The sequence below is a fragment of the Pholcus phalangioides genome, unplaced genomic scaffold, assembly GCF_987345545.1.
Source record: "Pholcus phalangioides strain wild (caught in Gottingen) unplaced genomic scaffold, Ppha-v1.0 ptg000021l_1, whole genome shotgun sequence".
In the NCBI taxonomy this organism is placed as follows: Eukaryota; Metazoa; Arthropoda; class Arachnida; order Araneae; family Pholcidae; genus Pholcus; species Pholcus phalangioides.
The window spans coordinates 12,446,507-12,468,789 of NW_028301614.1; the positions used below are offsets into that span (position 1 = coordinate 12,446,507).

At 40.5% G+C, this 22,283-nt stretch overlaps 2 protein-coding genes across 3 annotated transcripts in view; both read left to right on the forward strand.

Moving 5' to 3' along the window:
- LOC149070641 (uncharacterized) overlaps positions 1 to 9,160 on the forward strand; it is a 32,883-nt gene extending 23,723 nt beyond the window's left edge. For both annotated transcript variants that reach the window (XM_089249023.1, XM_089249022.1), the window contains 2 exons: positions 3,067 to 3,175; positions 7,137 to 9,160. In XM_089249023.1, the coding sequence (XP_089105149.1) occupies positions 3,067 to 3,175; positions 7,137 to 7,346 (319 nt within the window). In that variant the 3' untranslated portion in view covers positions 7,347 to 9,160. The remainder of the gene's footprint in view (positions 1 to 3,066; positions 3,176 to 7,136) is intronic.
- A 7,231-nt stretch (positions 9,161 to 16,391) lies between these two features.
- On the forward strand, positions 16,392 to 21,553 carry LOC149070642 (cAMP-dependent protein kinase type II regulatory subunit-like). Its single transcript, XM_089249042.1, has 2 exons — positions 16,392 to 17,349; positions 21,172 to 21,553. The coding sequence occupies exons 1-2, from the start codon at positions 16,524 to 16,526 to the stop codon at positions 21,387 to 21,389; spliced, it is 1,044 nt and encodes a 347-aa protein (XP_089105168.1). The 5' UTR covers positions 16,392 to 16,523; the 3' UTR covers positions 21,390 to 21,553.
- The last annotated feature ends 730 nt before the right edge of the window (positions 21,554 to 22,283 follow it).

Consider the following 22,283-nt stretch of genomic DNA (forward strand, 5'->3'; position numbering starts at 1 on the left):
TTGATTCTGTTTTTGATTTTGTGTTTTCTACTTCCCCTAAAAGTTTATAAGTTGAGTTTTGAATCACCCTGTATATACAATAATACAATCTGGGGTAAAAATTGTGATCATAACATCGTCCACAGTTATTCAGTCCGTAATTATATGCGATTCTCTATATAATGTCGCACAATAATCTTATCTTGTACATGATAGAATTTAGAATCGAATTTATCCAATCTAGAATATACCAATCTCATTGATTTTCATTATAAGCAATCACGTCGGAATTAGATATAAATTTTCGTCTATATGGCCGGTGGCTCCATTTCATTTACACCTGCCAGAAGTGGATGAAACAGCTGACGCTTGTCTTCTTGGGCGTAAATTTGTTAGGTGTCGGTGAAACCGCCCTAGTTTTCACGACAGGTGGTGCCACTATACTGACGAAAACGCCTCGGCAACTGCAATAATTTTTCCCAACTAAAACAGAATCACTAAAAAAAATCAAAAGCAGAAAAAAAAAGGAAAAAATAACGATCCATCTCCCTTCCCTTATAATGAATTGTTCCCACTGTCTGATCAGTTTTATTACTCTACGGCCTTTACCTGGAGCATGGCAAGGTTTTCTTTGGCCGAGAACCTTGTGTTTTTTGTTACATTTATTGGGATTTCTGAAAGCATCCACAACTTTTATCTTTAGGGGTTTTTTTTTCTTTCGGGAGCGTTTCTTTTTTTTTTACATGTGATTTGGCCATAGGAATTGGCATTGAGTTTTTTGAGGGATTTTGACTTGTCGGGATTTTGACTTGTCGGGATTATGACCCACACCCGTTTGCATCATATTATCTTTAATTCTGAATGGAAAAGAGGTAACACCACCACCCTCCCTCCCTCCCTCCCCCAAAGGACACGGCATTAGTTGCTGCTGAGGAAAAATGGTATTCTCAACCCTATAAACGGCATATCAGAAAACGCTAAACCACCTTTAAAAGACCATATCTTTTTTTAATTATGTGGGCTTTTTTCCTATTTTCAGCAGTTGCAAAGCAAGGGGTATAGGGAAGAGCGTCGCATTGAGACATCAACTTTGCAAAATATCGGAGCTTGTCAATGCTGAAATAAGTGACCTTCAAGAGGGCGTTATATCTCGTCAATACCGCTTGAAGGGTAAAAATGGATGTCCACGGTTTTCATAGAGCTGTTTTTCGGGCTGTCTTTTTCGTGTTGACCTGGAGCAAGCTGAGCTATGGTTAGAATAGCATCTACCCTGCTTGGAAACAACTTGAGTTCTGTAATCTGGAAATTGTGACGTTGATTGGTCAAGTAGTGTAAAAACTTGTGGGAAGGGAGGGAAACGAGAGAAAAACGTTTAAGAGTGAAAAAAAATCTTCAAAAAAAAAGAAAAAGTAGTATCGGAAATCTGCAAAGGAGAACAAAAGGGTGAATTGTTTAAAACGTAGGAGGATGCTGGAGATGACATCATAAAAAAAGAGGACTTCTGGTAAACCTAATTTCGGTCTTTAGGAGCGCTTGTGAATCGTAGCTCAGAAACCAACAAAAAGGAACATAAAAATCTGTGACGGCGTTTTCGGCTGCTCTCTAAAGAATGACAGCATTTTTCTTTTATTATTGGTGCCGTTGTTATAGCGAGAATTGTCGACGAAGTTCGTGGTGTAGTGGGCAACGATAACGAGCTCTCTTCGTTGATTAGCATACTACCTGCAAGACAATCGGTGTCCTTCGAAAGAGATAACGAGTTTGTGAGTTTTTCTTCACCTTTGTTGCGTCCCTCGTAAATCAATGACGTCTTAGTCAAACAACGATTCTCGAGGCTTCTTTATTACGTACTACAGTGAAACCTCGATATAGCGATATTCTCTGTGGACTATGAAAAATATCGCTATAGAGGAGTTATCGTTATATCGAGAGGCAACATTATCATCACGTGCCATGCTGCTGTTGGCATCTTTTCTCAATCAAAGTAACTTTGATTGAGAAAACATGCTTTATATATTCACCCAAAAAATTTCAATGATTGATTTGATTAGTTAATTAACAAAATTCAGTTATATGCGTTGTTTCTATAGAGAGGTTTATCGCATTACGCTTTGATATATCACACAAAAAGTAGCGATACCGAAAACTTCTTCAACGCTTTCGGTGATCAGGTAGACCAAATACCGATGCTGTTAGACCTTCTCGAAGATTACAAATTCAAAGTTTCGTTGAAAAAACGGGACAATTTGTACAAAGCAAGTCGAAACCACCAAAAGTACCTGAAACTACGCTAATGTCCCGTAAAATACGGGACAAATGCGATCACTCATGCTATAAATTAGTGGTCCGTTGAATTCTTTTGCACATATTGCTGGTCCTTTTGTACAGAAAGATTGAGAAACGCTGTTCAATTTAATACAACATTGAAAAAAAAATAGAATGAATTTTCGCGATTTGCAGTTAACTTGCCGATGGCAACTGCTGAACCTAAATGATCATTTTAAATGTTGTTTAGATATCAGTTATGCTCTCTGCACAAATCTTTTTTTTTTTCCGTTAATGTTGCGTTGATAATTATTATTTCAGAACCGCATAGATGTACACCCAAACAATAAAGAAAATAATTTGATTAACCAAAATAGCAGATTATATACCCGTACCCACAGGGCCCAATATTGACGTGAAGTGCAGGGGCCTTGGGGAAAGTAGAAATTAGTGGGGGGTCCCCCGCAACTGGGGTAAAATGGAATTTGTGCGGTAAGTTCGTGAATATATATATATTGTTTAAATTTTGAGGCCCCAAAATCATAAGGCCCAGAGCAAATGTCACATTTGTCTATGCGGAAATCGGGCCCTGCCCACTTCATAATAAAATGCAAAACAGTTTTGGCGCCCTTCTCCTAGAAATTTTGTGATGAGCCACCACTGTATCTGAGTAGCTCCCTTAGAGTTTCACACTAACGTTTACATTAAAACTGTATTTGGGACTATAAAAATGGCGGATGGATGAGCATCACAAGTGTAGAATATGTAGAGACACTAAGTGTATTTGTTTGTGTGTACATGCGTGTTTTATTTCTTTTGCAGGGCGATGTTCGGCGGAAGTACCTTCATCCTTTTTCTCCTGTGCTATTTCTGCCAGAAAAAACTGCAAGATGAGAGCGTCTCGATCAACCATTCGGTTTCGCCCAGACAGGTACGCATAATCACGCTATAGTCGTACTGTGGATACGTCGTCGTCGGGACCATACGATATAAACGAATTAACTGATGCAGGGATTATATACTCTACAAAAGTTTAGTAAAAGTTCAGTTCATTTACAAAACGTTAAAAATGTAGTTAATAGGCGTATCGGTAACATTTGTTCGAATAAACCCCAATAGGGGTTATTGATTGTTTTGTTCCAGTTTTGTGAAAGATCTTTTCTAAAACTTTTACTGTGTAATCCCAGTCTAAGTGCCTGAAGCAGGCTATAAGAGCTATAAGATTTTAATGAAAGATCTTTTACAAAACTTGAAAGAAACAACTAAGGCTGGGATTACACTATAAAAGTTTGATAAAAGTTCTTTTATCCAACCTGAAAAATTCAAAAAATAAGCGCATCGGTTATGTTTGAGTGAATTGAACCGATGCGTTTATTTGTTGCATCTTTCAAGTTTTACAAAAGAACTTTAATAAAACTTTTATTGTGTAATCCCGGTTAAAAACAATATTTCAAACGAGAATTTTTCGATATAAGGAAACAAATCAAGTAACTGTAGATTAGACTTTCTTAAGGCCGGTATTACACTATAAAAGTTTGGTAAAAGTCCTTTTATAAAACTTCAAAAATGCAGCCAATAAGGTCACCGGTTGCATTTTCTACAATGAAACCAATAATCTTATTGGTTAGATTTTTCAAGTTTTATGAAAGGTATTTTATCAAACTTTTATAGTATAATACCGGCCTTACGGAGATAACACTTCTAAACTTCTTAACTGAAGGCAGTACAGACAGAGCATCAGAGCTGGGAAAGGGGGGGGGGAGGTACATGCACCTCCGAACGAAATTTTGTAGCATGGGACCGAGTACCCCGGGAATTAATTTTGAAATCAGAATTTTTTACATAAAACTCGTGCGGGCACCCACAGGCAGGACCACAACTAGGGGGGGGGGGGAGAACAGTTCGGGTCTTGTGCCCTGGGTGCTGGACTAGAGATGACGTAAATTTCACCCTGTAATCTCTCCTTTAACATTACCAAGGGGTGCCAAAATGCGAGCTTGACCCCGGCTGACGAAGCATGTAGTTGCGGCCTTGCCTACAGGTCCACAGCATTTCCGACGTCCCCGAGTGGAGATTGAACTTCTATTAAACGGAGAAACAGCTTGAACTTCTTGAAGGGATGCACTGTATGGATTTGCAATCATTTCACACTTACTTCTTGCCTTTCCTAACCTACCTTCGCTTCGCTGCACAGTCAAGACAGCAACTACTATAGATGGAAAAATGAACATGCTCACCCGGATGCCACATATATTAACGCAAAAAATCTCGACACAACTTGTAACAGACATCGCAACATTTAAATTGTACTCAAACGAATATTCATTCATTTCCAGTTTCATCTTTTAAGGAAAAAAATAGATGGCAGCACTTGAACAAATTCATTCACGAAACTTACATTAAATGTACAGAGTTAGAAGGTTCCACAATAATTAGTTCGACTAAGGAACCTCTTTTGTATTTTAGTGCCCGTAATGTTCAGTGACTCGATTTCAATCATGATTTACCAAGGGGACTACGTGGTGACCATAATGGTGTTACTGTAAATGTGATAAATCTGGTTATTATGTATAATTGCTGAACATTTTGGTAATTTTGATAAATTGCCCTAAATTAGTCATTGTTACCGGTGATTATGCATAATACCCAAGTGTCGCTGGTAAACTTAATAAATACCAAAAAAATTATCACTTTTATCGGTGATTATGCATAGTACCCAAGCGTGGCGACATTGGTAAACATGATAAATCGTACTATATGATAATTCATACTACACATAATAATTCATACATGCATTGCATTATTATATCGGGTTACGATCGTAAAATGTATTATCATTATATCGGGGTACGACTATATTCATCAAACACACTAGACTCGTTTGGAATTTTTTTTTTCGATGCTTATCGAATTCACCAATTACACTAGGGTATTGCACATAATCACAGATAAAGGAGAAAATTGCAAGTATTTATCAAATTTACCAGCGACACTTGGTTATTATGTATATTCGCCGGTAAAAAAGTGATAAATTTATCAAACTTACCAAGACAATTGGTAAGTATGCATAATAACCGGTTATTATGTATAATAATCGATTTATCACGTTTACCGTAGCAATGACGTATATAAAAATAATCGTGTACGGAAGATAATATTAAGTCTAATCTCTAACTGTCCAATCATTGAAATCTTCAGCTTTCACTCGGTGTTTCTGCCAATCGCTGAACATTTTTGCTGAACTCACAAATATTCTTCTACGAAGAATGGTGTCCAAAAAAATTGAATTTCACAAAAATTTTAACTAACCAATTCCCCCCCCCCGTAACCATTAAGTAATATCTCATTCTACGTTCGACCCATACAATCTGACAGCTCTTATTGAAACAGGGAGACAGCAGACTCTGAAAAGAGAGCACAAATATGTAAATTGGTGCTTCTGGTAAAAACAAAAATCGTGTAAATGGTGCATATTCAGCCATAAAAGTTATCCAAATAAAGGTAAAATATAGGGAAACACAAGAAAGAAATATTTGTTTGTTAGATATGGGAGTCCAGCTGAATAAATTCCGGAAGTGTACATGGGAATAATAACGAAGGTATTATGTTTGTACAAAATCATAAGCAAACCAATTACAAAAGAGAAAAGAAAGCAGGAGCGGAAACACAAACGACAAATGCAGTCAACGCTCGTTACAACGACCCCCGACCGGAAATTGTATCGAGAGTTCGTTATATCTAAAAGAAACATATACGATAGTACAGTAGTTATTTGGAAACACTCGGGATTTCTCGTATCAGTCGTTGTAACTGTATGATCGCTATAACGCAGGATCATTAACACGAGTGTCGACTGTGTTATGTGCGAAAATATACAAAAAATATATTTTTTTAAGCCATGATCGTACAATGCGAGCAACATTGGAAATTTCAAATGAAGCCCGTGGGCCATCAAGTTGCAATGCCATACGTTAAAGTGAAATTAATTACCACTAATTTATATCAATCATGCGTTATACAGCTAAATTAATTACCATTAAGCTATTCTAATCTTAATACCCTAATAAGTGTTGTTATGTGCATTCACTGTGTATGTATTGTTCCGGATAATGTCTCTCACAAGCACTCGAGATTGCAAAACACGAATCCAGTTTCAAGGAAAACACAGATTTATTTTACCGAACGTATACGTATATTTATACGTATTCACAAGCAGTGATTTGACGAAACAAGATACCCCAGAGAGTGATTTCTCTCACATATAAGAGATCTCTTCGAAATCTCAACAAACTGCTTTTAGTTCCGCTCTGGTGGTGCTACTATACCTTCCAGAGCAATCTCTATGATTCTCTTTATATTTCTCTTGGCACTTCGACATTGCCAAATCATCGGAGCTGTCGCCAAACTTGCCAAATTTATCATTAATTCAGCGAGATTAATGCGCTAATGGTTATTTATAGGCGAAAAATTACAATCTTCTTATATATAAATGTGAAAGTATGTATGTTTGTACTTTATACAAATCTACAATTTTTGACCGATCGTCGCCAGATTTTGCATATATACCAAACAGGACTGGGATTGAACCATGGGCTACTTTAAAAGTTCGTCAGAGCTGGGGCAAATGCCCGAAATGGGCGAAAAACCGTCGGGTGACGATTGTACCTGGGCCCCAACAGTCACTTTCTTCGGAATGTTTACTTTGGTTACCCGTGGTTCCTTAACAATGCGTTTCCGATGTGCATATGCCTTTACAATGGTTTGTCACTTCTTTAATGCTGCCAGCATGATAGATATGTAAATAAGGGTTATTTACATAATTTTCGTAACACAGTGTGTATCTGTTTTTATTTATAATATTTTATTTTTTCCTTTCATGTCTGCGAACAAAGATTTACGTCGTGCCAACTTCGGTGCCGTCTCACGGCTGCCGGAACTTGAACCCGGTGCCGTCTCCGCCTCCGACCTACAGGAGTGTCGTAAAGAAAGAGCAACGCTGCACGACGAAGCCCGACGACGATCCTCCCCCGTCGTACGAGATGGCCGTCGCGGCTTTCGTCGCAAAGGACATTAAAAGACTAGAACCTTCGAGTGCCAGTTGAAACTGTATTTATTGTGACTTAACTTATTATTGTTGCGTGTTCATTCGGGGCATCACCGCTTCAGTTCGACGGTTGCGGGTGATTTGATCTGTGATAATTGCGGTGAAATTCTCGCAGGGTTCGATGTTTGTTGCCAAACGTCAATCACTCATGTACGTATTCTCAGAGTAATATCACCAAGAAAAACTTCGTCCGTACTAATCTACAGAATCAGTTGAATGGTATCAATCCGAGTCGAATCCACGCCGATATCTCGCTAATCGAATGCAGTGGTGCGCGAATTTCCGATCATCGAGAGTCTTCTTCCATTTGAAGACACCGTTATGCAAGCGGAATGGACGTTGAGCATAACCTTTGAAAGGAATTATTATTCATCTACACCAGGGGTCTTTAGCCTTTCTGACATAACCGGCCAAAAAAAATTTCCATGAAGCCCGAGGACCAAGTCACAATATACGTACGTATATTCACGCAGTGTCATCGTGTCGCTTAACGGGTGGGCCCAACGGGGGCCAAAGGCTCGGAATCAAATAGTGTGCCTCATATTATTGGAGAATTTTAACTAGTCTGAGATTATTATTCATTATATAAGTTTCCATAAATTCTGAAATTATTTTTAATCGAATATTAGTTTTCATTAATCTGTAATTTTCCATTAAATATGACTTCCCATCAAAATTAAATTATTTTTTCATTAAATATGAATCTTCATTAATTCTGAAAATAGTTCTTCCAATAATTCTGGATTTTTTTTTCATTAATTCTGAAAACGTTTCTTTGATTTAGTTCTGAAAATGTTTTTCTCAGTAGAATGTTTTCCTGTAATAATTTTGACATTACTTCTTTTCCCAATTGGTTGAACACATTTCTTCATTAAGGTATTTTTTTTTCAGAATTTCTATAAATTCTGTAACTATATAAGCCTTTTCATCGGCGGGCCACTGCATAAAGGCTTCTCGGGCCACATATGGCCCGCGGACCATTCATTGAAGACCCCTGACCTACAATATACAGCATCGGGCTCTGCGTCGACGCAATGGAATCTCCGCATACGAACGAACGATAAGGTCAGTGACGCAAAAAATCGGAAATGATGCTTTGATTCTACAGGGCCATCTTGATGGAATTAGGTTCCCAGAGTAGGGATTCCATCCCTTTCTGAAAGGCCGGGAGTGAAAAATAATATGGAAATACTTCTGTCCGGTAAACCGTAAATTAAGCACCCTCATTCCCCCTGCTTCAAATGCTGCCGGACACTGTTAGGCCGGGATTACACTATAAAATTTTATGAAAGTTCTTTTAAATCGTTTTATGGCGTTTTTGATACCTAACGATTGGTGAAAGAGAATTTAGTGCTCCGACCTGCAATTAACATGACCCGTATACTGAACATTACAGTATTTCTCCATAATTTCTCCCTTTCCGACTTTTCCCATTAAAAAAAATGTCCCGTTTTTCCGTTTTTGTTTATTTGTGAAAATTTGCATTAATTATAATCTTTACTGGAATCAGAGATATAAGCGAATAGGTTGCATTCGAGTGAATGTAACCAATAGACTGTTGTGTTTTTTTAAACCTTTTGTAAAAGAATTTCTCATCAAACTTATATAGTGTAATCCCAGTATTACTCGCTTGAGACGGCCCTGCTTTGATTCTTTCGAAAAAGAAATACATTGACATATGTGCTGTATAAACATTCAAATACCGAAAATTGTAAAATTGGCAATGTTTTTTTTTGTCTGTATAATGTTATGATGACGATTTGTATTTATTGCATTCGTTGTAACGATCCTTAAAGCTTTTATAGAAACAAACTTTTGATCGTTTCTTTTCTTTTGTATTTTGTACCGATTATCTTTCTTAGGCCAGAATTACACTATAAAGTTTGATAAAAGATCTTTTATAAAACTTCCAAAAAGAAACAACAAAAAGACCTATTGGTTAAGCGCGAATTTATTTGCTCGAATGTAACCAGTACGCTTATTGTTTGCATTTTCAAGTTTTATAAAAAAAATTTTGTCAAACTTTTATAGTGTAATTTTGGCCTTGGCATAAAATTTTTTTTTTTCTGCGTAGCCTATTCCGGTGTAATTTCAAGGTGTCAAAATTGTGACTGGGCATAAGTTTCGTCACTGTGAGTAGAACACCAAATTTGCATTCAGCTACAAATACAGAGGCCACAAAAAAGGCAACTTGCCCAACGAGGTGGCGCAAAGAAATGGGGTAAAATTTCAAGTAACGAATTTTAAAAGCAGTACGTGTGTGTGTGTGTGCGCGAAAAGGCATTGTGATGCGAACATAGCTAGAAATAATAAATATTAATATTCTGTTAATCAGGGTCTGCGATAGAAAATGAATATGGCTTAAATAATTATAAGAAAATCAATTTAATACACAGTATTATTACCTCGTCGCGGACCACAGAAAATCAGCTCACGGACCACATGCGGAAAGTGAGCTAGCTGTTGGCCAACAGTGCTATACTAACAACGATAACTATTATTCAGCTTGGACGACAACGTACCCGTAATCGACTTTTTGGCATTCAGAACCATTTGCATTCGGGGCAATTACCCGGGGCTTCAACCTTAAGGGAAGTGTATTATATATACACTGGAGAGCCAAAAAAACTGGTACACCTGCCTAATATCGTGTAGGGCCCCCGCGAGCGCACAGAAGTGCCGCAACACGACGTGGCATGGACTCGACTAATGTTTGAAGTACTGCTGGAGGTAATTGACACCATGAATCCTGCAGTGCTATCGATAAATCCGTAGGAGTAAGAGGGGGTGGAGACCTCTTCTGAACAGCACGTTGCGAGGCATCCCATATATGTTCAATAATGTTCATGTCTGGGGATTTAGGTGGCCAGCGGAAGTGTCTAAAGTCAGAAGAGTGTTCCTGGAGCCACTTTGTAGCAATTCTGGACGCGTGGGGTGTCGCATTGTCCTGCTGAAATTGTCCAAGTCCGTCGGAATGCACAATGGACATGAATGGGTGCAGGTGATCAGACAGGATGCTTACGTACCTGTCACCTTTCAGAGTCATATCTAGACGTATCAAGGGTCCCATATCACGCCAACTGCACACGCCCCATACCATAACAGAGCCTCCACCAGCTTGAACAGTTCCCTGTTGACATGTAGGGTCCATGGATTCATGAGGTTGTCTCCATACCCGTACACGTCCATCAGCTCGAAGCAATTGTAACCGAGACTCGTCAAACCAGGCAACGTGTTTCCAGTCCTCAACAGTCCAATGTCGGTGTTGTCGGGCCCAGGCGAGGCGTAAAGCTTTGTGTCGTGCAGTCATCAAGGGTACACGAGTGGGCCTTCGGCTCCGAAAGCCCATATCGATGATGTTTCGTTGAATGGTTCGCTCGCTGACACTTGTTGATGGCCCAGCATTGAAATCTGCAGCAATTTGCGGAAGGGTTGCCCGTTTGTCACGTTTAATGATTCTCGTCAGTCGTCGTTGGTCTCGTTCTTGCATGATCTTTTTCCGGTCGCAGCGATATTCACGGTACACTCGTGAAATGGTCGTACGTGAAAATCCAAATTTCATCGCTACCTCGGAGTTGCTATGTCCCATCTCTCGTGCGCCGACTATAACACCCTGTTCAAACTCACTTAAATCTCGATAACCTGCCATTGGAGCAGCAGTAACCGATCTAACAACTATGCCAGACACTTGTTGTGTTATATAGGCATTGCCGACCGCAGCGCCGTACTCTGATTGGTTCCATATCTCTTTATTTGCATACGCATGCCTGTACCAGTTTTTTTGGCTCTTCATTTTATATATATATACAGGGTGGTAACTATCGACCACCCAATAACTACACACGTGATTCCTTGTGAAAAACTAATATGGAAAAGTGTTTTCCGTTTTTTGGTCTGGCCCATAATTAATGAGTTATAAAGCTTTAAAAATTGATGATGTCACTTAAAAATCCGGCCAAATTCCCCAAACGTACACCAAATGTACACAATATAACTTGACGTTTTTTTAAACTGCACAATGATATAACCCTATGCAATCGAGAAAGTAAACCAGTTTCTTTTCCATGTTTTGTTGTTGTTGTGTGCACACTTTTCAAATTTTTAAGCGGGTGTTAATTATATATTATGATTTTATAACATTGCAGATGTTTTTGAGTTCATCCATAAGATTAAAAAAAGCTACTGCCACCCCGAAAATTCTGAAATTTTGCTCAAATGTGTTACTCGCCATGTTGAGTAAAATGAACTTCGGATTTCGAAGTTGACACTAGTATTTTTTGAAACAAATATTGAATATTTTCTCATATTTTTGAAAATTTATACATTTTTTCAAACTTTAAAATTCGTAAAATTCTAACGGATGATAAAACAACGAAGTTCGAGATTCATCTCACTAAAAAATGCCATATCAATATTTCTGCAAAATTTCATCATTTTGGTGTGTAGTATATATATATATATATATTTTTTTTTTAACCAAATCAATACTTTTTGCCAAAATGTGGTAATTTGTTCTCTTTCACTATCAAGTCAACATTTTTTGGGAAGGTGCATACAGTGCGTTGTGTTTACTACGCGATCGTTTTTATACGCTGTCATTTTAATCAGATTACATATTGATCAATGAAATATATATATATATGTTTCGTTCAAATCTTAAACGGGTGAGCTCAAAAACTGCAATTTGTGGAAATCGCGTTCAAAGCGCTTTTTCTTGTACACATTTACACTATAATTCATTAGTTTTTAGTTTTATTTTGAAAAAAAAATTAACCCGATTGACAAGACATTTTTTGCATCTGATTTTCACGCTTGAATGAAATATTTTTTAATATCATGTTTGAAAATTCGATTTCAGGGGTCATGACACCCCTAAAATGAATAAATCATCTCCAACAATTTCAAGATGAGATTTTTTTTCCAGTTCCAATTCAGAAGTTTTGGAAGATTTACATGTTGCATCATAGCTTTTGATTGAAATTCTGCAACACAATTAAAACTGAGTAACACAACAAACATAATGAATGAAATCGATCAGTTACAAATTGTCACGATTACAGTTTAACAATTACAGTTTAAAATTTTTACGGCATCTCATTTATGTTATGAATGTGAGTATGAAACAGTAGGCTCTACTCAAAACCATATTTGGAGCAACAGACAGTAAAGACATGGTGATAAAAAATTCTTTTCCTGGTTCTCAATTTCAAAAATTGGGAACCAGGAGGAAGGGTAATCGTGATTTTTCGGAAAAAAATTAAGAAACGAAGTACACATATAAGGGCAACGGGCGGCAAAATCCTCAAGTCCGTCTCTGTTAAGAGGGATCCCAGGCCAACTGCCTCCTTTCCTGACATGACATGCACAATTATTTTCAATTGGTCATTTGTTTTGGCGCAGTTTGACCTAATTTGCCCTACAAAAATCCAATAAATACGCCCGTGAATAAACCTTCATTAAAAAAAATGACCAAGTTCTGCGCGCATCATGTAGGCTGGAATAAAAATTTCAAAGTAGTCCAAATCTTTCTTGTGAAAAGATGAAGTAGAAATTTATTAGTATTTCATCGCGATAAAAATCAATTGCAGTCAAAAGGAAATGAAAAACCGTCATTGCAACATGCAGAAATCGGTATGAAAATGTGACTCGATGAATAATCAATAGAAAATATCCGAGAAACCACCAATTATTTTGAATATGCCAATTCATAAAATGACTAGTTTGATTGAAAGTTTCTGATCGAAGCGTTGTTATTATTTTAGTGTTTTCACAAGTCGCCTTCGTCAAGCTACCATTTTTGCAATCTCCTTTGAAGTTTATTACACATGACTATATTTCGATAAGATTTTAAAATAACTCAAAAATATTGTCCTGTTTCATTGATCAATATGTAATACAAATACAACGCCACAACAGGCAAATTGCCCAACGAGGTGGCTGACTTAAGAACATCATGGATCCCCGAGCCCCTACCTACTACTGCTACACCACACATGCACCCCCCCCCCCCGCGGAACCCCCCAACGAATCGGTACATGCGGGAATGTGCGTGTACGTGTAGTGCAACCTGACGTAAAGTTTGTTTCTGTGTAATGCTTGTTATGTGTAGTGCTGTCATCTGCCCCCAGTTTTACTAACTATGAGTGAAGTGTTATGGTTGAATGATTTACCGTTGTAGGACTGTTGCTCTCTGTGGCGAGACTTTTTAACGGGGAGATCGGCTCGCATTTGCGCCTTGAAGTTGGGAACCACAGAAAACCAACTTCAGCCGACCACCACTGTGGGGTTCGAACCCGGATACTCGCATCACGAGTCCGTCACTATAACCACTCGACCACCACAGCGGCAAAATGACAGCTGATTAAAATGACAGCGTATAAAAACGATCGCGTAGTAAACACGACACACTGTATGCACCTCCCCAAAAAATGTTGACTTGATAGTGAAAGAGAACAAATTACCACATTTTGGCAAAAAGTATTGATTTGGTTAAAAAAAAATTTCAAGTAGATCTCATTTGGCTAACACTTTAAAAATCTGGTGATAAATTTGCCAATTTAGTTGATGAAACTAATACGTAATTACACGTAACAACAAGGTTATGCTATCACACTGCTTTGAGAGTAAAAGCGCCAATCGTGAAAGAAGAAGGCCGAACTTGGCTTCTAATGGGATTGAATATTTCAGTTCATTTTTAAGAAGCGACAACCCGCAACTGGCGGAGAAATGCACTTTGATTCGGGGTTTGGCATATGACTGACCGTTAGAAAAATGACACGTCACAAAATTTTAAAAGCTTATAACTCATTAATATTCGTCCGATCGAAAAATGGAAAACACTTTCCTATATTAGTTTTTCACAAGGAATCACGTGTGTAATTATTGGACGGTCGATCGTTACCACCCTGTATATCTACTCTATAATATAAAATTGATTTTCTGTATGTCTGTGTGTGTGTATGTTCTCTATACAAATCTACAATTTTAGATCGATCGTCGCCAAATTTTGCATATATACCAAACAGGACCCGACTTGAACGATAGGCTACTTTAAAATTTCGTGAGAGCAGGGCAAGTGCCCCAAATGGGCAAAAAACTGTCGGGCAACAATGGTTTTTGGGCCTCAACAATCACTTTCCGAACCTTTACTTTGGTTACCGTGGTTCCCTAGCCATGCGTTTCAGACGTGTATATGCTTTTATAATGATTTGCCACTTTTTCAATCCTCCCAGTAATGCTTTCGGAATAGACGTCATAATTAGCATCAGTTTGAGGGTCAGGCAAAGGATGATTCCCATAGAAATCAGTGTAAAAATCGCCGATTTTACTGTAGAAATGCGGAAATTTTGTGGGGTTTTCCGCCCCATCAATCATTTTAAAAATTGTATTTAATCCTCGATTTTTGAAATATTCATTTCGCTTAGAGATATACGAAGCCCAGGAGATTAAATATGAAGTAATTAGCCAAACATATACTTTTGAGTTGGATATTCGAGCAATATCATTGATTTCATTTATATCTTCTCAAGTATGAAAATTAATGTCTCCATATTGTCTCTTTTGATATTTATTTGCATAAATTCATGTGGGTTAGGATATTTTAAAATTAGTTATGAGCCCGTGAAAAGTGCATCGAAAAAATTCCACAGCTTTAATTAAGCATTTTTTGGAAGCTGAAATAGGCAGATGGGTAACTTGAAGTTCAGGGGGTGGAGGTTTATCGAAATACCTAGCGCCCCTTAAAAAAGGAAAAATATATATTCATTTCTACGTTTCTGTAAATCTAGATTTAATTATTTCATGAATCGCGCAGGTCGCCATATTGGTTAACTTGGACACGGTTTGTATGTCCCTCAAGAAAAAGAGAGGGAGATATCACGTGATCCAAAAGCCTCATTGAAGAAAACCCGGGCAGCGCCGGGTATTATAGCTAGTATATATATACACACACACCAATATTCCATAATTTATCCTCAAAATTTTATCAAAATAAATTCGCATTTAACCATACATCTTCAATGGGGGCACCCCCCCCCCATGAAGTTTGGGGGAAATTATTATATGAAAATAGTCACACAAACTCGGATATAACACATTTTTCGTCGTTTTATGGCGCTTTTGATACCTAACGATTGGTGAAAGAGAAGTTTAGTGCTCCGACCTGCAACTAACATGACCCGTGTACTGAACATTACAGTATTTCTCCCCCTTTCCGACTATTTTCATTACAGAAATGTCCCGTTTTTCCTTTTTCTTTTTTTGGACAAAATTTACATTTATTATAATCTTTACTAGAATCAGAGAATAAAGGTATTTTGCATAATTTATAAATTGTGTAAAAATATAAATATGACTATATAATCATTCATCTAATAATCGCATTTATTGGTCATTAATTTTTTTTCCCGTGAAATTCATTTTAAATCACTGCATGTTTTCTAGTACTGTATTTCTTGCCTAGGGTCATTAGCTAGCCGTGATTTGGTGATTTCTCTGACGGTAATATTTTCAGCGAAAATCGGTGATATCTCGTATTTATGACCCCAATTTACCGTTTTCTCTCTAACAAATATGGTCGCCCAAATTGTAATTAATGAAATAACAATTTCTCGCATAGCATGTTGATTGCATCTGATTACACTTTTTGTCAAAAAAAAAAAATCTCAAACGGCCAACCTCGGTTGTAACGACACCTCGGTTATAACGGCAAAAATTCACGGAAACTTTTTCTGGCTGTAATTGACAACTTTACTTGCCATTAACAATTTTCCTTGGCTGAAATTGGCAACTTGCTTTTTTAAGGCCCTGAGGCAGACTTTTTTTAGGGCCCGTCTTGAAAGAGTTATTATCATGCAAATTGAGTGTCAATTTTTTTTTTTGTGGGACCCCCATGAGGTTGCCTCATCCAAGTTACGGGCCTGGTATGACTATATGCTGCTGCAAAAATAGTTTGTTTTTACCCTCAACGGAGATCCGGTAATGGACTAGTCATTGTACAGCCGAACCAAAATCGCACAGAATCACGCGTGATCGAATCTTTGTTGACGTCGACAACTGGACCAGAAGCTCCTAATGGTTGATTTTGGAGTCTGAACGTTCATGCCAAATCTGTGACATCGAGTGATTTTGTGACATACTTTTTTGTATCGACCAACGATAATTCTATTCTAGAGCAATGACGGACGCTATGAGTACAGGTGCTAATGGTGGTGCTGCCGACGTGGAAATGGAAAACGCCGACGACACCATTCCGCAGTTTCGGATGGAACGGAGGCCGTCGGTTAGCGCCGAGATCATCGACCCGTCGGCGGTGAAACAATCCGTCGGCGAATCGTACGAGAAGAGTGACGAGCAGAAGGACAAGATCCGCGACATGCTCAAGAAGCTGTTCCTCGTCCAGGGGCTCGACGACAAGCAGCTGAACGACCTCATCGACGCCATGAAACCGACGCCGGTCGCTGCCAACTGCACCGTCATCAAACAGGGTGACCAGGGCGATTTCTTCTACGTCGTCGAGCGGGGGAAATTCCAGGCCATCATCGACAAACGCGGGGTGTCGGAGGTCGTCACCACCTACTCCAACGAGGGATACTTCGGCGAGCTGTCCCTCATGTACGATGAGCCCAGGGCGGCCACTATAAAGTCCACGACGGAGGGCTTCCTCTGGGCCGTCAGCAGGTATACCTTCAAGCGCCTGGTACTGAGGAGTGCCTACGAGAAGAGGCAGAAGTACGAGAACATGCTCAGCACAGTACCCGAGCTGGCGCCGCTGAATAACTACGAGCTGATGAACGTCTGCGACGCCCTGCAGCCCAGGACCTACAAGCAAGGCGAGGTGATCTTCGAGGAAGGAGACGACGGTGACGGGATGTACTTCGTCCAGGAGGGACAGATCGAAATAGTTAAGGGTTACCGGAATTCCGGAAGTCCGGAGGACGGGTCGTCATCAACTGGACAGTTGCAGACCCTGAGTATCGTCGAACCCGGTGGATACTTTGGAGGTAAGCTCTCTCTCCCTCTCTCTCCGACAAATTCCCCGCATTCAATTTCAGTATTTTTGCTTAAGCATGGTTGTTATCCTGCTCAGGGCAGCAACTGGGGTCGGGTGCCCGGTCACTGGACCAGAGGGACGCCGAATTAACCCTTTAACTGCTCCTTGTATATGTTTGCAAGGGCATGCTTGCCCCCAGCTAATAAAGCATCTAATTGCGGCCCTGTTCCTTCCGATAATGGGCAAAAACCCAGAATATCCAAAAGGGAGGAGGAGGAGGAGAGGATCGTCCCTATTTCGATACTCTGGCTCCTGGCCCCCACACCCTTCTTTACCAAACACCAACTCTGGCCATATCGCTATATTGAAGTTTACTGCCATTAATGAAATGAGTTCGAAGTGAAAGCCGCTGTGTCTATCAGTGATCGCCTCAAGCTTGTCAGGGAAAATATCTTATATACACACATCCTCCTTTGAATTTGAACCTCGGACCCAGACAGCAAGCTTCACGGTGGTAGACGACCACCACGCCACTCGGGCGCATCACTGCCCCCACACCCTGGAGCAGGAGCCTTAGGCTGAGATTTTTTGAGACACCAAAGCTGGACTTTTCAGGAGCCCATCTATAGCGAATTTTTAGCATTAAAAAAACAAAAAACATTATGGTAATTGTCCCGGGCCAGAGGGCTAGTTCCCTGTCAGCCCCCTACCCCTTGTGGGTGTCATTCTCTGACTATATTTGCTGGTGGGGGGGGGGGTTCGTATTCAGAAAATATTCTCGACCTAAAAAAAACCTTGCGAATTGGATATGCATAGAAAATCTTGGAAGGGAGTGTGTGATAGGCTTGAAATTCTCGCGGTTGACTAATGAGGTTGGGGGTTATATCTGCCTGCACAGGGTTTCGGGCTATCAGGGTCCGTTTTGACCAGCTAGCGACTGGTCAAAACGCTAGCTGGACTAAGATCTCAGCGTGGAACGATTCTTGTAGAAAAGACCCCCCACCATTTGAATGGGAGAAGTAGGCCCTTAAAGGGGGTGATGCCCGTAGTTTTCAGGAGGGTTGTCGTCAGGGCCTGTTTCTCATAAGTTCGGGATCTGAAAAAATGTGAATTTTTTAGGCTCACACATAATGTTCTTTGAGGCAGAGGAGGCAGGAGCTGATTATATATATATATATACTAGGGGGGCTCTGCCCCCCTGCCGCCTTTGGCGGCCAACCCCCCCCCCCCCCCCCACTTCTCTCCCGGACATATCTTGTTTATTTCGTCCCACTTCATCAGCGTGCTATGGAAAAGGGGAAAGGGACGTGTGAAAGCACCAGCCTACTGAAGAAGCGAATTTTAATGAAAATAATAATAAAGCAACAAAAAACAAATGAGATTCATCAAGTATCCCCAGAAAACTTCCCCATGGGGGTCCCCAGATTCAATTCGCTGAATTTCAGTGGGGCCCCACACTGGATATATCTTGGGCTACCGATGTGTTGCAAATTTTACAATGTTAAACCACAAAAATCAATGAGATACATTCAGGGGCACCGAATTACAACCTGCCAACATTTCCATGAAGCCCTGACCTGCAAGCTTGTCGGACACCCCCCTGTGAGAATTTTTCATTTTTATCAATTTTACAACGAATAAAATCCAGGGCCCCACATCCAGTAACGGGGACACAATACGCAGATTTTTAGTGGGGCCCCAGACTGGCTATATCTCGGGTTTCGGCTGTGGCAAATTCTACAACAGAAAAGAATGAGATTCATCCAGGGCCCCCAAAATCAAACCTGTAAACATGGGGCCCCCCGACTTGGAAGCTTGTCGGTCATCCCCCGGTGCGAGTGCCATGAAAAATTTTCATTTGTATTCGTTTTACCAACGAATAAAATCCAGGGCCCCAAAATGAAACCTGTAAACATGGGGCCCCCGACTTGGAAGCTTGTCGGTCATCCCCCGGTGCGAGTGCCATGAAAAATTTTCATTTGTATTCGTTTTACGAACGAATAAAATCCAGGGCCCCCAAAAAATTACCCGGGACACCAATTCGCATACTTTTGGTGGGGCCCCAGACTGGCTTTATCTCGGTCTTCCGCTGTTGCGAATTCTACTACAGAAAAGAATGAGATTCGTCCAGGGCCCCAAAATGAAACCTGTAAACATAGGGCCCCCGACTTGGAAGCTTGTCGATCATCCCCCGGAGCGAGTGCCATGAAAAATTTTCATTTGTATTCGTTTTACCAACGAATAAAATCCAGGGCCCCCAACCAATTACCCGGGACACCAATTCGCATACTTTTGGTGGGGGCCCCAGACTGGCTTTATCTCGGGCTTCCGCTGTTGCAAATTCTACAATAGAAAAGAATGAGATTCATCCAGGGCCCCCAAAATGAAACCTGTAAACATGGGCCCCGACTTGGAAGCTTGTCGGTCATCCCCCGGAGCGAGTGCCATGAAAAATTTTCATTTGTATTCGTTTTACCAACGAATAAAATCCAGGGCCCCCAAAAAATTACCCGGGACACCAATTCGCATACTTTTGGTGGGGCCCCAGACTGGCTTTATCTCGGGCTTCCGCTGTTGCAAATTCTACAACAGAAAAGAATGAGATTCATCCAGGGCCCCCAAAATGAAACCTGTAAACATGGGGCCCCCGACTTGGAAGCTTGTCGGTCATCCCCCGGTGCGAGTGCTATGAAAAATTTTCATTTGTATTCGTTTTACCAACAAATAAAATCCAGGGCACCCAAAATGAAACCTGTAAACATGGGGCCCCCGACTTGGAAGCTTGTCGGTCATCCCCCGGAGCGAGTGCCATGAAAAATTTTCATTTGTATTCGTTTTACCAACGAATAAAATCCAGGGACCCCCCAACCAATTACCCGGGACACCAATTCGCTTACTTTTGGTGGGGCCCCAGACTGGATATATCTTTTGTTTCCGCTATAGAAATTTTTCAACGTTAAAGCAGCAAGAAAACAATGAGATCCATCAATGGCCCCTGGAAATGAAAACTTTTTACTTATACGTGAAATCTTCCCCGGGTACCCCGACCCTGTGTTGGGAGCACTGCTGTTGTGTGTGTATATTATACATATATATACCTCTCGGCATGGACCTCCCCCCCCCCTCCACAAAGGAAGGGCTGACAGGGGCCACAACGATTCTTATCACTTTTTGATTTTTCACACTATAAATTAATCACAGAGGGGCCCCTGAAAAGCTGGTTTGTGGGCTCGAAATCTAAATTCCAGCCTAAGGGCTCTGCTGTAGGATGTAGGAGCCTCTTGGTACATGCACATAACATGGTCCCGATGGGTCAAATGGGTCCCGATATGTGAATATCGACCCAATATCGATATATGATATCATATCGATATATGAATGTGAATATCGATATATGAATCGAACCCACTTCCGTAACAGACTTCCGTCACTCGGTTGCTTAGCAACAGGCCCTTTTCGAGTTTGTTTGTGATTTTATATTATAGAATAGATATATAAAAGAAGATCAATTAAAAGAAGACCTGATCTAAGTGACCCAATTCATGGTTATTTTGGGTGTATCTACGGTCACCTATCTTAACATCAGTTGGTCTCTGCTCTGGCAACCCCCCTTCCTAGCGAACGAAGATAAGGGGCCCTGGAATGAAAAATCTCGATCGTAACGAGTTGTTCTTTATTCTCCATATAACTGGCCTTGGGGAAAGTTTTCTAGCAAGATCAATAAATTTCTACCCAGGGAACTTCCAGCAGTCGAAGATTGGGTGGGGGGGGGGGCTGGAATAAAAAAATCTGGATCAGTAATAAATGTCATTGAGCCATGTCTTTCTTCCAGAACTGGCCCTGATGACCACCAGTGGAACGAGAGCGGCGTCCGCGATAGCAAAGACCAAGTGTAGACTGGCATTCCTTGACAAACAGGGTTTCGAGCGGCTCCTGGGCCCCTGCGACGAGCTCATGCAGAGACACACGGACACCTACGGCAGCCTGGACTTTCAGCAGCTTCAGCTTGAGAAAGGGGCACCGGCTCAAAGCAGTGGAGGCAGCGCTTAAATTCGACAACAGGTGTCATGTCAAAACCCTTATTTTCACCAGATTTTTGTTTGTTTGTTTCTTTTATTTATTCATTTCGCATCTGCCTTCGCATGTTTCATTTTTTTTTTCTTATATTAATGTTGTTCAGTGTCACGTGTTATTAGATACGACATGAAGCTGGTGGCATTTATTTGTATTACAGATGACACAATAAAGTGTTGGTGAGCATGACTTTGGTAGGTGTGTGCACATGTTAACATTGATTCAATGCATATACAGCACACATGATTAGCCCATGGTCACGCGGGCCAAATGTAGCCCACGGAGTCACTTGATGCCACATATGACCCGAAACCTAATTTTGTAAAAATGAACTAAGTGTCATATTTACACACACACACACACACACACACAAGCTACTTAAACAACTCCCCGGCACAGTTTTGAAGCACTTGAGCGGCCCGTGGCACAAATACAAATCGCTTCAGTGACCTGCAGTGTAATTCTACACCACTCAAGTGACCCGCAGCTTATTTACAGATCATTGAGTAACCAGCGACACAGTTCCGGGCACTGAAGTGGTCCGGTGTACAGTTCGACATCCATGGCCCCCCCAAGCGTTGGGCTGACAGGACTACAGCCCTGAGGCCTCGGGACAGTTACCATCATTATTTTGTTTTTTCATGCTATAAATTCACCACAGAAGGGCTTGTGGGAAGTCTGGCGTGGGGGCCCACTAAAGATCCCAGCCCAGCCTAAGGAAACTGCTCCAGAGGATATGGGGGCCATGTCCACATCACTGAACGGCACATTTACAAATCACTCAAGTGACAAACGACATACTTACACATCACTCAAATGACTCGCGACATATTTCTTAGATCAGTGCCATCACCCCCCCCCCCCTCCCTG